General features: G+C 57.5%; 1 protein-coding gene across 8 annotated transcripts in view; it reads right to left on the reverse strand.

The window, feature by feature from the left end:
- The window catches only part of ARSG (arylsulfatase G), a 103,954-nt gene that overhangs the window by 4,999 nt on the left and 82,035 nt on the right, over positions 1–16,920 (reverse strand). For 2 of the 8 annotated variants that reach the window (XM_061393027.1, XM_061393028.1), the window contains exons 9-10: positions 9,423–9,531; positions 4,503–4,623 (exon numbers count right to left, since the gene is read on the reverse strand). In XM_061393027.1, coding sequence (XP_061249011.1) covers positions 4,503–4,623; positions 9,423–9,531 — 230 coding nt within the window. Of the gene's footprint in view, positions 1–162; positions 2,692–3,975; positions 4,175–4,502; positions 4,624–9,422; positions 9,532–10,007; positions 10,074–16,920 lie in introns of those variants that run through there. The other 6 variants (XM_061393023.1, XM_061393029.1, XM_061393024.1 and 3 more) reach the window with 6 other exon arrangements.

The following is a 16,920-nucleotide window of genomic DNA, read 5'->3' on the forward strand; positions in this document are numbered from 1 at the left end:
CAAATCAAGAATCTCAATGGTCAGCACAAGGGATTATGTTCATTACCCTGTGATAAACCATGATGGAGAAGAATATGAAAGTAATGTACACATATGTATAACTGGGTCGCTTTGCTATGCAGGAGAAATTAACACAGTGTTGTAACCAACTCTACTTCAGTATTTTTTTATGATTTCATTTTTATTTATTTGGTTGCCCCAGCTCTTAGCTGGGGCACGTGGGATCTAGTTCCCTGACCAGGGATCAAACCCGGGCCCCCCTGCACTGGGAGCAGAGTCTTAGCCACTCTTCCACCAGGGGAGTCCCCTAAAATAAAATTTTAAAAATAACTGTTTTATTTTACTTACTACCCCCGGCTCCCAGATTACAGTTTTCAAGGTGGCCAGGGCATGCCAGGGGCATGGGTTCAATACCTGGGGCGGGGTTGTGGGGTGGGGGGCTAAATTCCACAGGCCACAGGGTATGGTTCCCCCTACCCTGCCAAAGAAAAAAGAATCGCCCTCCAGAATGGAGAGACCCAGAATGGAGTTCAGGGTTCCCAAAGGCAAGGTCTGGTAGGAAATAAATGACCAGCATCCTTGGAAAGCTGGGGGCTTTGGGCTGGAAGTGTGAGACCGCCCTGCTATGAATCATGACCGATATATATCGCTGGAAAGGCGCTTATGTGATTCAAAGTTTCCATGGAGCTAAAAAAAAAATGAGAAACATCTGTTGGAGCGGTAAACAGCTGTCCCCCCGTTTCCCGGCCCTGAGCGGCTGCCAGCGAGGGTGGCTCCCCCCCAACACCTGCCGCTTCCGAGCTCTCGTGACAGTGCCCGCGATCCCGGCGGCGTGATGACAACAGGCCCCGTCCAAACAGGAAGAGGGTCATAACTCAGAACCCTCACCCTTTCCAGCCCAAGGAAGCCAAGCCTCTCACCGCAGGAGGCTGTGTTGTTTCCTTCTGGAGAGGACAGGAAGTGGGGGGTGGGTGTTTGGAAAGTGGAGCTTTCTATTGTCAGCGGAGCTGCAACGTTACTCAGACACCCAGGAGATGGGAGCCCTGGTCGGTGGGTTAGAATCCTTGACACCCTGTGACTCTCAATAACAGAAGCCCCGCAAGGGCGGACTGCCAAGGGCAGGATGTTTACTCGCGTTGCCAGGCGCCGCTTCCGAAATCCAGGAGGAAGCGGAATGGCTCACCCTCAGGCCCGTGGATGGGTTTGGAGAACTCTGTACGCGCCCTGCTCTCCCCTCTGAGCCGACCACGGCGTTCTTGTTTACATCAACAGAGGAAGGAGGCTGGCGAATTTACACACGAATCACAGCTGGAGACATTTCCTCCCCAGGGGACACGCAGTCCAAATTTCAAAGATAACTTTATCTTCTGCAAACACATGCATCTTCTTGGTGGCTTTTCTTACCTGTTGGGTTTATTCTATCCGATCACCGTTTTTCAAGTGGGAGGCATCGCCTTACTTTAAGCCCTGGGGGCCGGTGCCTAGGTGACATCCCCAGAAAGCCGGGAGGGCTCCCAGCCCTTCGGGTGCGGGTGCGCAGACCCCCATCTCCAAAAGTGGTCAGCCTTGTGCCAGCCGCTCTGGACAGCACCTCTGACCACTAGGGGCCTCTCTTCTCCTTAAGAGAGGTGATCAGCGGTCCAGAGGCTAAGGACTTAACTGCTTCTCCGACGTGTGGTCTCCAGGGATGGTTGGGCACTGTGTGACCACACAGCCCCAGGTTGGTCAGGGCAGAGCAGGTGCAGAGCCGCTACGGAAGCCTTCCATTGGCTGACAGTTCTCGGGCTTGGACATGTCAGCCTGGGGCAGGGATAAGATGTGACCAGCTGTGATGCTGCAACCTCCAGCTTCCAGCCAGGAGCCAGGCGAGCCCTGAGTGGGACCTGTGCGCCCCCCTGCCCGCCCCACCTCCCTGCTCCCCAACTCCCCGCTCCCCTTCCCTGCTGTGGCTGCCCTCGGTGCCTGGACACAGACCCCCCCAACCCCCGGACTGCAGGGTGCGCAGGAACGCACAGCATAGAGTCAGCAGCCATGGTTTTGAACATCACAGACAAGACGGCCCTGGCTGTCCGCGAGGTGGGCGGTGAGACCGCTCCGCCGGAAAACCCACAGCCCAGCATCTGCTCTCATCGCAGGGCCCAAGGGGCGGGGCCAGGGTGCACACAGCCCCACGTTGCTTCAGCTCACTAACTTGCCGTTGCCATTACCCGTTTGCAAAACAGAAGCACCCAACGGCTGAGGCGTTTCGCACAGTTTTGAGATGACAATCTAGGGGTTCCTTCGAGCTTCTTGAAACTGGAATGGTTTTCTAAACCAACCCATACCAGAACCTTGTAAGCCCAGAATATAGCTGAGGGTGAACACAATTGTGTTTATTAAAACATACATGTGTATACTGTGGGAGTGAATGAATATATTCTGCATGTTAAGGAATGTTCCAAACAGGTGGAAACGTTTAAATCTAACCTTTAAGGCTGTCATGTGCCACTGGATGTCCCAGAATGTCTGACGCAGTGCCTTGCACGTGATACTCAGTAAGTGATTACTGAATACGGAAAAATACACACGCGCATGTGTGTGTGTAAACACACATGTATATGTATGCACGTCTTTATAATCACTCCTATGTTTCCCTCCTGGTCTTCCATCAGCAACTTCGAGAGGATTTACAATCGTTTCTCTGGGGGCCGACTAGGAAAGACCAAGGTGGGGCTCATGGTGAGAACCCTCCTGCCACCCCAGGAAATAAAAGAGACTCAGGCTCGATCCCCTGGAGGAGGGCATGGCAGCCCACTCTACTGTTCTTGTCTGGAGAATCCCATGGACAGAGAAACCTGGCAGGCTACAGTCCACGGGAGAGCAAAGAGTCAGACACGACTGAAGTGACTTAGCACACACTCGGAAAAGCCCAAGGCCAAATCCAGGGAAGCAGCAAGCTATGCTGACCTCTCAGGTGTCTTTACTAACAGTGCAGGAGTCTAGTCCTTGGTGGGGCCGGGCCCACGGGAGACACACCCTAAAAGTTCCCACAGAGCTCCTGGTGAGCGGTAAGGCGTGGCTGTTTCCCTCGGGTCACGGGGTGCCGTCAGCCCCACTCCAGCTGGGTCCCCACCCATCACACGTCCCCACAAAACCCCAAACGGAGCTGTGGCTTTTATCGGGCCGTCCTGCCAGGTCCCTGGGGCCCAGGTCAGTCACCACGCAGCCCTGAAGAGGGGCCCCCGTGAGTTTGCGGAAAGAGGCAGCCTGAGAAAGCAGGTCTCCGCCGGCTGCAGACGGAAGTTCCGCGCCCAGGAGCCGGCTCCCACGGGCGCTGGGACCGTGTTGAGGAGCCAGCGTCAAAGTTTCCTGGTGACCTCAGTCACCCTCCTGGACACTCAGGAGCATCTCTCCGCTGATGCAGTGGACAACCCCCCAGGGCCACGTACCGCCAGCTCCCAGCCCAGGGGCAGAAGCCACCTTCCAGCGTAGCTGTCCTGGGTAGGGGCAGGGAGCAGGGTTGGGCCTGGCAGGGTCTGCAGCTCGGGAAGTGGGGGGCGGTGGCGAATATCAGACTGGCTGGGAGGAGCTGTTCTGCCCCAGGGGCCAGCCTGGGCCTCCAGGGAGGAGCCCAGGGCCCACTCTGACCAGTGCACCGGAGAGGGGCGGGGCACCTTCAGGAACTGCCCCAGGACACTCGACTCACTTCCCTGTGACTCTGGGGAGGCCAGAAATAGACGCTTTGATGTGCAGGTCCTAACTGGGAAGCCAGGCCCGGATCCCACCCGCCTCTTTCCCTCCTCCCACTTCCTCTTCCTTTTGGCAAAAGTAAAACAGAGAGAGAGACAGCCACCAAATGCTTCCGGGAACATCAGAGAGGGGCCTGGGGGCTGAAGGGCTGTGTGCGCTGAGCACTCCAGGAGCCGGGAGAGGTCAGGGGCCCCGACCCCCAGGACATCATCTATGCATCCGCTCACTCATTCATCCATCCAGTCATTCACTCAATTCTCATTTATTGCACGCTGGCTGGGTGCCAGACCCTGTGTTAAGGGCACTGAGAATTCCCTGATGAGATTCCTGCCCTCAGGGAGCTTTCGTTCTGGCGGGGTCAGTGGAGGGGGGAGGCAGGGAGCCCAGGATGCACAACGCAGACGCTGCTCACACATCCCATCCAGCTAAAACCTGTGCCTTCTGCCTACGTCATGTCAGAAAATTAAATGATGGTGAGAAAAAAAATCATTTGTTACAGGGAATATGTACCCACGGACACCTGCCCTAGGCCAAACTGCTACCTAGAAATCTGGGTGATGAGCTGGACTGACTCAGGAAGCAGAGCAGGGAGTGGGAAGAGGTTCCTGTCAAAGGAGTCCCCCTCCCTGGGGTCTGACACGCTGGACCTCCAGCGGCCACTGGCGGGCATCTTCTGAGGACAGGTCTGTCTGCACAGAAGCAGGCAGACCCCGCTGGGGGCGGCAGGCCAGCCTCCCGACGAGCCCGAGAGGACACGCACCTCCTCTACTTACCCTGTGTCCTGTCTGCGCCCAGCCGAACAGCACCTGCGAGACGTCCAGACCGTCAAAGCGTCGGCCTTGGGGCAGGGGGGCCCCTGCCAGGGCCAGCACGGTGGGGAAGATGTCCAGCACGCTGCGGGAAGACCAGGCAGAGTCAGCCCCAGTGTCCCCAGGCCCTCTGCCTGGTCATCCTGGGGCCAGACCCACCTGGACGGCCCCCAGTACGGGCCATCCTCTGCCCAGGGTTCAGTCCCTGGGTCAGGAAGATCCCCTGGAGGAGGAAGTGGCAACCCGCTCCAGTCTTCTTGCCTGGAGAGTCCCATGGACAGAGGAGCCTGGCGGCTACAGTCCATGGGGTCGTAAAGAGCCGGACACGACCGAGCGACTAAACAGCAAGTGCAGAGCAGGGAACTCTACTCCATACTCTTTAACTGCCCAGACGGGAAAAGCCTCTAAAGAGGGGCTCCATGTGACAGAGGACGAGGTGGCTGGATGGCATCACCGACTCAATGGGCATGAGTCTGAGTAAACTCCAGGAGTTGGTGATGGACAGGGAGGCCCAGTGTGCTGCAGTCCACGGGGTCGCAAAGAGTCGGACACGACTGAGCGGCGGAACTGAACTGAACTGAACTGATGTGCATGTATACCAGTCACTTTGCTGTACGGCAGAAACTGACACAACATTAGACTGCAATAAAAATTCATTTTTAAAAATAAATAAAAAGAGAACTAAGAGGCTCTACCTGTCACCACCGAGGCCACCACCGCCCGCCGAGCGGGAGCAGTGTGTGACCAGCATCTGCAGGGGACTATTCCCTTCATTTCCCTCCCGGGGTCTCCATGTTGCAGATAGCTCGCTTGTGTTTAGAACACGGTCATGGGTGACACATCCCATCCCCTTTCATTAAGCCCTTTTATTCCTTTTACAAACTAGTCCATGTTTGGGGGCCGGGGGGAGGTGCTCATTCGTGTAGGACTCTTTTCGACCCCATGGACTGTAGCCCGCCAGGCTCCTCTGTCCGTGGGATTTCGCAGGCAAGAATACTGGAGCAGGTCACCATTTCTTCCTCCAGAAGATCTTCCCGACTCAGGAATTGAACCCACGTCTCTTGCATCTCCTGCATCAGCAGGCGGCTTCTTTATCGCGTGGGCCACCTGGGAAGCCCTGGTCTGTGCTGAGGGCAGGAGAAAAGGTAACGCCCAGCGACGTGAAGGAGCACCACGCCCACAGCCCCTCCACCCGAAGGCGGCCACGACGGCGGGTGTGCCTAGTCTGAGTTTCTCTGAAGTCACATGCTACCATTTGCCTCCATACCGAGGCACATCTCCCTCCTGCATTCTGGTCAGAAAAAAAAAAGTTCCAGCAGGAGCAGTGCTGTGAATCTGAGGGCCAGGCCCACCAAGAGTCAGTGGGACTCGATGGAGACCCAAGGGCCTGGCCACATGAGGCTGGACGTCCCTGGGAGAGGATGGGCTCCTGCTTCCCCAGCCCAGGGTCTTGCGGGGAGCCTCACCCCCCAGGAAGGGGTCTCAGAAGGGACCTGGCAGGCCATCCTCCCAGCAAACATCCTCCCCTCCTCTGGCCCAGGGCTCCGCCCACAGCAGACCCTCCCCCTTGACTGGGAAGAGTCTCTGCTCTCCCTTTGGCTTCCAGAGTCCACGGGGCCAACGGCTTATCTCCCGAGATGCTCCTTCCAGGAGCTGGCACCCCACACACGTGCAGAGGCAGGAAGGGCAGCAAGCCCTCGTGGAGTACGGAGCAGTCCAGAAGCCAGTCCAGAGTAGGGGGTGGGGAGGGGGTGAGGGAGGGGATAGGGGAGGCTGCTTCCTAGAAGTGAGGACGTGACCTCGGGGCAGGTGTGATCTGCAGGCAGGCAGTGAGAAGTGGGGGGCTCTGGTGGGTCGGTTGGGGTGCACAGGCCTGACTCTGGGTCTAGAGCGAGGGAGGGGCCGGCAGAACCCCTCTGAACTGTGGAGAAGCGGGAACCAGCCCAGGGCATGGGGAGCATGCTCTTCAGCCTCTCTTAGTTGCCATCCGTCCCGCGTGGGGTTCACTCGCATTACCCCCAGGGGAATCTAGGTGCCCCCATTCCTGGCCCAGGTCCCGTGGGGGAGGCTGGAGAGGCTGCAGCTCCCCTAGCACCCCCAGGTCCCCCTGGGAGACCAGCAGCTCCATCAGCACCTTCCAGGGAGCAGAGCATGACCAGAGCGCCAGGAAAACCCAACACCAAAGCGCGCACGTCGATGACCAAGCAGAACGCAGCCCGGAGTGAGGTCGTCAGGACCACCCATTCCCCCGGAGCCCGCTGCCAGACACAGCAACAGGGACGGGGTCTTGAAAGGGGAGGCGTGGCTGGGCCTTGCGGGGGAGCGTGGAGCCTAGCCCATGGGACCCCCTGAAGGGCACTGCCTGCTGTGGATCCTTCTGGACCCACTGCCTGGAGACAGCTGTGGCCCCTGCACACAACAGCCTGCCTTTCCGATCTGGGGAAAGAGCCGCACCCCCCTCACCCGAGGGACTATCCACTCTCCTGGCAAAACAGACCCTTAGCTGTTTTTCACATGAGGTTATTTCACGTCCTTCCTGCCCCAATCGTCGCTGTGGACTTGGCCCAGGAGTCCCCACGAGAGTGGTCCTTGGTTCCGGACAGAGGAGACGTGGCTCCCAGCTCAGGTGCGAGCAGACCCACCCCTTTCTGCACACAACCCAGGGCATTGCACGAGAGCTCGGACTCAACCGGCATGAGCCTGTCCTCCCAGGGGCTCATGGAGCTGCCTCGGGACGTCCCGGTCGTCACAGCTGGGGCTGGGGCAGCCGTTGGCATCTAGAGACATCCTCAAACGCCTGGGACACCCTCCACCATAGAGAACAGTCCGGCCCCAAATGTCAACAGCACCAAGGTCGAGATACCCTGCTTCAGGGCTTTAGGGTCAGACCACAGGGCCCTTTCGGCGTGTGCTGCCAAGCCCTGCACTCCCGAAGGGACATCGGCTCTAAAACAGCAGGAGCTTTCAGTCTGCTGCTGCTGCTGCTGCTAAGTCGCATCAGTCGTGTCTGACTCTGTGCGATGCCACAGACTGCAGCCCACCAGGTCCTCTGTCCCTGGGATTCTCCAGGCAAAAATACTGGAGTGGGTTGCCATTTCCTTCTCCATTGGTCTGATGAGCCTGTTCCAACATCCGGTCCCTGGAGCCATGCCTGATCCATACTGGACACAACAATCCATCTTCATTGAAGAATTTTATGCTTTGGTTTTGGGTGCGGGGGATCCTAGCTCCCCGACCAGGGATTGAACCTGCGCCGCCTGCATTGGAAGGCAAAGGCTTAACCACTGGACCGCCAGGGAGGTCCCCAAGACAGGCTTCCTTGGGACACTCACCAGCGAGCCCCTGAGTCAGCTGTCACCTCTGAAGCCTGAACTAATGAGCACAGGGATGCCGCTCCATCGCGGCACGGTGACCGACGGTAGGCACAGACGCCATTCTCAACCGACAACAGCCTGCTTGGCTCCTGGTGACGTCACCCGCGGGGTGGCTGAGTTTCCTGTGCACGTCCAGCCCAGCCCGTGAAGCCCTGGCCTGACTGCAGCGAGTCAGGCCCAGGAAAAGCAGCCCGCCTGGCCCGCTTCCCGGCCGGCCTGACGTCACAAACTCCAGCCCGAGTTGCTTGTCACACCTGCTGGGCAACACCCTCCCCAATGGTACTGGGCTGACCACAGGCTCCTGGGGGCCCAGGGACAGGGCCTGGCCACCCGCTGCTCTGGCATCACGGCTGGTTACCCTTCCGACCCCTGGCTTCAAGCCCTGCCCCCCACCCCGCCCCCCGCCCCGCCCCGAAGGACACCAGTGAGATGTGCGCTCCTCCTCTGGGCTGCATTTTCTAGTCCAGAACCCAACTGGTTGACGGCGAAGGACCTCTGGAACTAGAAAATTAGTCTTTAACCAGAACAAAGCCTCTGAGCACGTAAGCAAGCACCTGGCACCCCTGCCCATGGGGCACACCATGAGGAGGACGCCCCCCTAGTTAGGAGTCAGGGCCGCGTGGCGTTGCGTTCAGGACGCTCACCACGGCCGAGCTCTGTGCCAGGACATGGCCTCTGGGTCAGCCTCGATAAGGAGATCGGCGTGATCTGACATGTGATCACGCTGACAGTTGTCCTACGAAGAAAGGGGCACTTCTTTTTGGAGCTTCTTAGGCAGAGGCAGGAAGAAGGTCCTGAGCCAAGGATTCAGCCTTTCCTCCCCAGCCAGGGGGACCCTCCTTCCCTCTCTCTCCCCTCCAGGGCACGTGAATGCCTAGACCCCTTTCTCAGGGCTATCCATCTGAGTGGATCCATCCCTCAGACACCTGCCCTACCCCCAAGGGGGAATCATCCCGGTTCAGTGATCTGTTCTCCCCCGTTCCCTACCACCAGCTGGCATGAGTACATGCTAAGTCATTTCAGTCACGTCCGACTATTTGCGACCCCATGGACCTTAGCCCGCCAGGCTCCTCTGTCCATGGGATTCTCTAGGCAAGAAGCCTGGAGTGGGTTGCCATTTCCTTCTCCAGAGGATCTTCCTGACCCAGGGATCGAACCCAGGTCTCCCGCGTTGCACGCAGATTCCCTCCCATCTGAGCCACCAGGGGAGCTTAGCCCAAGGAAAGTGGTGATGACGCTGCTGCAGACGCCACTGCCGCCAGTGCTGACGGCCATGCAGCCTGCCCGGCGCCCTCTTCCCAGAGACGGTCTCCCCAGAGGAGGGCCTGAAGAGCCCTCTGTGCTTTAAGGAGCTCACAGGCTGGCCTGCACGCAGCTCTGCGCAGCTGCAGTCTGAGTCTGGGAAGGCCCTGTGGACGCCTGACCAGGGTCGGCGAGGGGGAGGTCTCCAGCCACCCAAGCACACGCCTTCTTGCATCTCAAGGAACTGGGGGGGGGGGGGCGGTCATACCTCAGCAGAGCTGCACTGGTGACGTTGACGGGGACCCTGCCGGGCCAGTAAGCCAGGGCCGGGACGCGGTGCCCTCCTTCCCAGGTGGTCTGCTTGGCGGGACTTCCCCCTGCGAGACACGGAGGCAGTCGGTTCTCTGGGAAGAGCAGTCCTTCCTGACGGGGATGCTCTGAGAGCTCCCAATAGTTCCAGCAAAGGCCCGACTTCCCTTGGTAATCAGCCATTTTTATTCACCTAGTTAATCTCTTTCAATATGTGTGTATGTTCAGTCGCTTAGTTGTGTCTGACTCTTGCAACCCCATGAACTGTAGCCCGCCAAGCTACTTGGTGCACGGGATTCTCCAGGCGAGAACACCGGAGTGGGTGGCCATTTCCTTCTCCAGGGGACCTTCCCGACCCAGGGATCAAACCCACGTCTCCTGCGTTGGCAGGCAGATCCTTTACTCGCTGAGCCACCTGGGAAGTCCAATCTCCTTCAATACGTGCTTTTATTTTACTGGATAAAGGTGTAAATCGCTGCCTCTGTCCCTCGTTATGGAATCACGTCACCTAATTCCCTCATTCCACGTATGACCATCAGCTTGCCTGGCTTCTTTACTGCCTGGCTTCCTGAGCACCTGCACAGCACGACCCGGCAAACATCCCGTGCGCCTGAGACACAGTAAAGTCAAAGAAAGTGAAGTCACTCGGTCGTGTCCGACTCTTTTCGACCCCGTGGACTGTAGCCCACCAGGCTTCTCCGTCCATGCGATTCTCCAGGCAAGAGTACTGGAGTGGGTTACCATTTCCTTCTCCAGGGGATCTGCCCAACCCAGGGATTGAACCCAGGTCTCCCGCTTTGGAGGCAGACACTTTAACTTCTGAGCCACCAGGGAACACAGGTGAGACACAGTAGAAGCTCAACAAATACCTGTCAAACAAACGCGTGAAGGAATGTGTCTTCCTACAGGTCCTGTTGTTGCTACTAAGTCGCTTCAGTCATGTCCGACTCTGTGTGACCCCATAGACGGCAGCCCACCAGGTTCCCCCGTCCCTGGGATTCTCCAGGCAAGAACACTGGAGTGGGTTGCCATTTCCTTCTCCAACAGGTCATGTTGAGGATGGGAAATAAAATTATTTGACTAAAGGCAGAAACTCCCCCCAGCTATTTGATCTGTCTGATGCCAACAACTGACCTGGCATAGATTTTGTTGTATTTTTCCTTTGCCTCACTTTTCTCCCCCCTTTTGTCTGCCTTTATTTTTGAATGAATGAGCTGTTCCAATGTTGTGGAGACAGCATTCATAATAGCTCTGACCTCTTACCTCTTTCGGGGAGGTAAGAACAATCTATGTGTAATCTACGAATTTCCACGGGGTAATTAAAGGAATTCTTTTCGTAACTACCGAGTCAAAAGTGACCAGCAGTGTAACGGTGACCAGCGGGCTGGAAGGGATGAGGTTATGCCTTATGGAAACATCCTGAATACACGTCGCGTTGAATTAGCCATGACCATCCCCACCACTCCCACACACGCCCCGACTTCAGCCCAGCTGAGCCAGGAATTCCACACGGTTAGCGTGTCAGAGGCCTTCCAAGGCGAAGGCTGTGTGTGCCTCACACAGGCCGCGGTCATGCGACAGCCTTATGTTTGGCTGCCGTGAACAGGGGTGGGGGGAGAAGCCCAGGCTGCCCGCGCTCTGCAGCGGCCACCCCGCAGCGAAGGCAACCTTTGAAGTCCCGGGCCAGCTCCCAACACCGGAAGTGCCCAGCATTCTTGGAATTTTCTCATAACCAGCTCTGGAGTCCCCCCAAGTGTTGAAGTAAGAAACAAAACACGCACCAACTCACGTCCGTGTGGACGGTTCCTGTGTAGGGGTGTGGGGCTCTCAGAACCAAGTGGGCTGGGTGGGAAACTCTGTGGCCTGGCCTGGGGTGTCTCAAGCATCTGGCCGCCATCCAGAGTCCTGCTGTCCAGAGGGGCCCAGAGCCCCCTGCCATTATTCACGCACATGCAGCAGAGAATCCGGCACTGCTGGGGCATAAATCACACTCCCACGTGGCTGTGGAATGCATGACTTATGCCTCTGCTCTGGGCCAAGAGAGGGTGGGAGCATCGCACGCGCGCAAGCCCTGCACACATTCGCCCCCCCACCCATGAGGGGCGTTTCTAGGGACGCTTGGGAAATAGGTGGGTGAGAATATGGAGTCCATTTATTTGCAAGTCCATGGAACACAGTATCCCGATGAACTTGCTTAGCCTCTGAGGCCAGATGCTAAGGAAAAGTGAAGGCTTCAATTCCAAGAAACCAGTCAATGGTTCTGCAGGTCAACCAGAAGGCCCAAGATGGGGATTTGCACTCTGATGGGACTGTGGGCACCAGAGTCAGCACCAGAGTTGCATCTCTGCCTCCAAGGTATTTCCAGAAGGGTACCCAGGCCCCTGGGCCTCCCAGGTAGAACTAGTGGTAAAGAACACGTCTGCCAATGCAAGAGATGCAAGAGACATGGTTTCGGCCCCTGGGTCGGGAAGATCCCTGGGAGGAGGGCACGGCAACCCTCTCCAGTGTTCTTGCCTGGAGAATCCCATGGACAGAGGAGCCTGGCTACAGTCCATGGGGCAGCAAAGAGTCAGACACGACAGCACACACCACACACACACACACACACACACACACTGGCCTGTAATTAGTGAATCTGCTAATGGGCCCTCGATACTAGGGGTTCTGCTCATGTGTCATAATCTTCTGTATTCTTCTTTTTCAGATGATTAACTTCCCTCCTTCTTTTTCAGAGAAAAATATGTCGATGTGTTTGCCTTATTTCAGCAGAGAGTTGAAAGCTGGAGAGGTGAAGAGGGATTTGGCCAGTTCTAAAACGTGTACATGTCAACAGAGCGGACAGCCACCTGCAAAGATTAGGAGTCAGTACAAGAGAGGAGAAGGCTGGCTGGGAGGAGCCTCTTGGTGTGGACACTTGCCGGGGGGTGGCGGGCAAACCCCCATCTATGTTTTGAAGACTAGCCCGCTGATACCTGTCTGTGCCCCAGCTTCTGGCTTTACCAGAAAGACACACTGATATATTCCAGCCATGCCCACAAGCCTCGTCCTTGAAAGGAACTTATCTCAAGAGTCCAGAGCACAGGCAAGCAATTATAAATATACATGTGTACACACCCCATCTTCTTGCTCCGGATTCCAGTGTCCAGTGTCTGGTCAGCACTGCTGGCAGTGGGCCGACTTTGAAAGGTCCGACTAGCATTGTCGGTGGGTCCCCGGGGCTGATGCCTGGTAGCCAAGCCTCTGATGATCAGAAACACCTGCCAGTGTGTGCTGTGCTTTATCTGCACCAGCAAACACGGAAATCCACAGTAGCCGGCCCTGGTCCCCTGATACTCTTCAGCAACTCCTGCTCCTGCTAATGGGCCCTCATCCTGCGCTTAACACACTCATAGTGGTGCTAGTGGTAAAGAAGTCACTGCCAAGGCAGGAGACGCAAGAGACGCGGGTTCAGTCCCTCGGTTGGGAAGGTCCCCTGGAGGAGGGCCTGGCAACCCACTCCAGTGTTCTTGCCTGGAGAATCCCATGGACAGAGGAGCCTGGCGGGCTACAGTCCATGGGGTCGCAGACTTGCAGATGACGGAAGCGACTTGGGACATATACACTAGGAACAGTAATTCCTCCACTTAACTGAGCCTCCCCGAAGCACAGAGTTGAGGACTTCCCTGAACGGTCTCCCTTAACCCTCAGGGCAACTTTCTGAGCTGAGCACTGTGACTCTTCATTGTTCAGAGGCAGAAGTCGAAGCTCAGAGAGGTTAAATAATTTGCCCAAGGTCACACAGCAAGGAAACAGTCAAGTCGGGATTTGAGTCCAAGGCTGACTACACGGCCGGCACCCTCCGTCATTAAGAGCTCCTAGGACCTTCTAGGACTGTGGTTCCCATCCCTGTATGCAGACTCGAGTCACTAGGGGAGCTTTGGAGAAATACTCATGCAAAGGTCCATTTCCCAGAAATTGTGAGTTAATTGACCTGAGCTGGGGTCCAGACACCAGGAAAGCCCTGTAAAGCTCTCCTGGTGAGTTCACGTAGAGCGCGTCAGTTCCAGGGCAGTAAGAAAGGGGACACGATGCGTCTCGAAACTACCCAGCGTGTGTCTAATGACAGGTTTCATCTGGCCTTTGTGCCTTTGCGCCCCAGAGAACAAATGCGACCTTCTCCCCTCTCCGTTACAGTGAGTAAGAGCAACAGTTGAGTCCAGCCCATAAAGTAAAATGTGCAGTTTCTAATTTCAAAAGCTCTTCGTTCGTGGACAGCAACCTTCACACTTGGACCAGTCGCACTGGCAGAGCCAAAGCATCCATTGAATTTGGCTTTCTGCTGAGAAACCACGTCTGACAGCCATGAGAATGCATTTCGAGGCGCTTGTGGTTGGTTATGACTCTAATTAAGGCAGAACCTCTTACTTAAAGCAATAAATATTTAGCCTCAGCAACCAAAATATAAACAGAAGCATGATTCATGAGTGTGCTTACTTCTTCCTCCCTGGCTGTGCAAGGAGAGGCCGTTCTGAGATGCGTGGAGGAAGCCCCACCACGGTCTATGTTCAGACACACGGGCGCTTCCCAGAAAGGGTCCCTCCCAAACGCCACGGCCCCCTGAGTCAGAAGGGCGGGGCTGCTCACAGAGGCTGGCAAGCCTCTCAGCACATGGAGCTGCCAAAGGACCCCTGGAGATGCTGGTTTTGTAAGTCTCGGGTGGGGCTGTCATTCCAGGTCACTCTGACAGCAGTCTCTGGGACCAGAGGCTCAGAAAAAGCAGTAAGGTAAACAGGAGAAGGCCTTCTCGTCGTGAGACCTCAGGCAGCACGCGGGATCTGAGTTCTCCCACCAGGGATTGAACCCACGGCCCCTGCATCGCAAGTGCCAGGGACGTCCAGGCGGAAATCTTAACGTCCCTCTGTCTCCTCCTCCTCAGTTTTGAAGGGGGAAAGTGACTGTACTGGTCTCATGGGACGCTGGAAAGTTGACGTCAGACAATGTATATAAAGTTCTGAGCAAGGCCCTCGGGCACGGTGCCTGCCACAGGAGTGCCCAACAAATGCGGTCCCGAAAAAACCCAAACAAAACAAAGGCACAAAAAAATCCCCTACAGACAGGAATGGGCAGACGCCGCGCCTGGCAGCCCGTGCGCTGAACGCAGGCCTCTGACACTGTGCTTTGGCTCGAAGCAGACTTTGTTTTTAAACTGAATCTGAATGTCATTAGACAAGAGCCCTCTGTCCCACTGACCGAATCCCTAGTCCTGTCCACAACAGACAAAAACAAGCATGTGTTCATTTGAACTACCTGCTTGGCCCCTCAAGCCATTATACGAGTGTCTCGGGGCAGAAGAACGTGCCTGTTCTGAGGAGTCCACATTCTATAACCTTCTAAAGAAGCAGCCTTCGTTTCTAAATATAAATATGTGCCTTTGCCAAGGATGCCCAGAGCTCACACTCTAGTTTTCTAGAAACACATGGAAGCCAGGCCTCTAGTGAGGCCAAGGACTCCAGCTGGCCTGGGTGGCCGTGAGCGGGGTGGGGGTGCTCCGAGCCTGGTGGCCGGTGGCCGGAAAAGGGACATCACTTGACTCCCACTGGTCCCATCGAGGACCCTGCCCCCAGCAGGCCGGCTGCCAGCATTGTCCCCACCCCGCACTCCTCTGACCCCTGTCCGCCCCCCTACACCACCTCTGACCCCTGTCCGCCCCCCCGCACCCTCTCTGACCCCTGTCCGCCCCCCCTGCAACCCCTCTGTCCCCTGACTGCCCCCAACAACCTGTCTGACCCCTGTCGGCCCCCTCTAATCCCGTCTGCCCCGCTCTGACCCCATCCGCCCCCCCCGACCCCTGTCCAACCCCCTGCACCCCCTCTGACCCCTGTCTGCTCCCCCCACCCGTCTGCCCCCCCAACCCCTGTCCGCTCCCCCTCGCACCCCCACCCGGACAGACAGCTGGGCCGCAGAGCCGGCTTCCCAGTGGGAAAGGTTACGTAACTGCCGGGTAGCATCACCTTACACCAAGGTCTCCCAGAAGGCAAGGATGCCAAACTCAGCAGCATGTTTCCTCATCACCAGGGGAGGAAGGAACAGCTCTGCTCTTCACATAAAGCAGGGAAGATTCTCCAGACAGAGGAGCCGTCCGTTAGGGGACAAACAAGGTGCTTGTTCTGTCCCGAAGAGGAAATAGGTCTGGAGCGGGGAAGGGCCGCTGCTCCGACGCAGGGAGGGTGTGGGGGGACTCAGTGGCCGCCCGCAGCCCGGGCCCCTCCGCCTGGGGGAAGGCCAGGCCGCCCAGCGGTGCCCCTGCCCCCGGCCCAGGCTCTCACCCCCGCAGGGTGCCGGCCAAGCCCCGCGGAGCGTCCTCGCCCAGCACGGGACGAAACGCCGCTCCAGGAGACGCTGCCTCATCCCATCAGCTGAGCGCCGCCCGGGCCAGGAGAGGAAGGGAGGATGGGGAGGGGGCACCAGCGCGTGGCCGGCCGCCCCGGGCTGGCGGCGGGGGAACAGGGCGGTGCTCCGGGTACTGTCTGTCCCGCTCCGTTGTGAAAACATGGACTGTCTTCTCGGTTTCATCGACTCTCGGGCGAGGCCTGCTCCCAGCAGGACACACAGGCCCCCACTGACCAGGCACCTGCCTGAAGATCTGCCCAGCGGGACCCCGGCCACACCCCCTCCTCTGGGCCCTGCCTGGCCCCCCGGAGCCCCCCGCAGTGTCCCGGGCAGAGGGGAGGGAGAGAGCTGCCGCCAGGGTGGCGGGGAGCCGATGTGGAGGTCGAGGTCGGGGCAGAGCTCAGCCCACGGCCAGGGGCGCCGGCGTGACTCCCCAAGAAAAGCAGAGGCTCCCAGCCCCACCGCACACTCAAGCGCCGGGCAATGTACATATCCATACACACCACGTCTTCCCCATCCATTCACGGACGGGTGGACACTCCCTGGCGGCTCAGTGGTCAAGAACTCGCCAGCCAATGCAGGAGACGCGGGTTTGATTCCTGCGTGGGGAAGATCCCCTGCAGGAACACATGGCAATGCACTCCAGTGCTCTTGCCTGGAGAATCCCATGGACAGAGGGGCCTGGTGGGCTACAGCCCGTGGGGTCTCGAGGAGGCCACACGACTGAAGTGACTTAGCTCTCACGGTTGGTTCCAATGACGACTCGGAGTCCGTTCCCCACTGCACTGCACTCAAGTGTCTCTTCTCTTTGCATTTGTAAGTTCCTCCTCTCTCTTCCCTACAACGTATTTGCAAGCCTGGTTCACTAGTTTAAAGCTGCCTCCTAAGAGACAAGATGAGACAGGTCCTCAGATAGGAGGTCAGAGGTCACCTTCTTAGGGAACAGAAAGCTCCCCAGAGAGGGGCCCCCTCCTGAACAGTTGTGTCCCCTCAATCTTGGCCTCCATGCCTTCAGAATTTTCACCCTGGAGAGTAAAAGTGATCCCAGGCCCCTCTAACTGAGTACTGAGGACGGAACCTGGCCTGAG

This window comes from Bos javanicus, chromosome 19, assembly GCF_032452875.1.
Source record: "Bos javanicus breed banteng chromosome 19, ARS-OSU_banteng_1.0, whole genome shotgun sequence".
Classification (NCBI taxonomy): domain Eukaryota; kingdom Metazoa; phylum Chordata; class Mammalia; order Artiodactyla; family Bovidae; genus Bos; species Bos javanicus.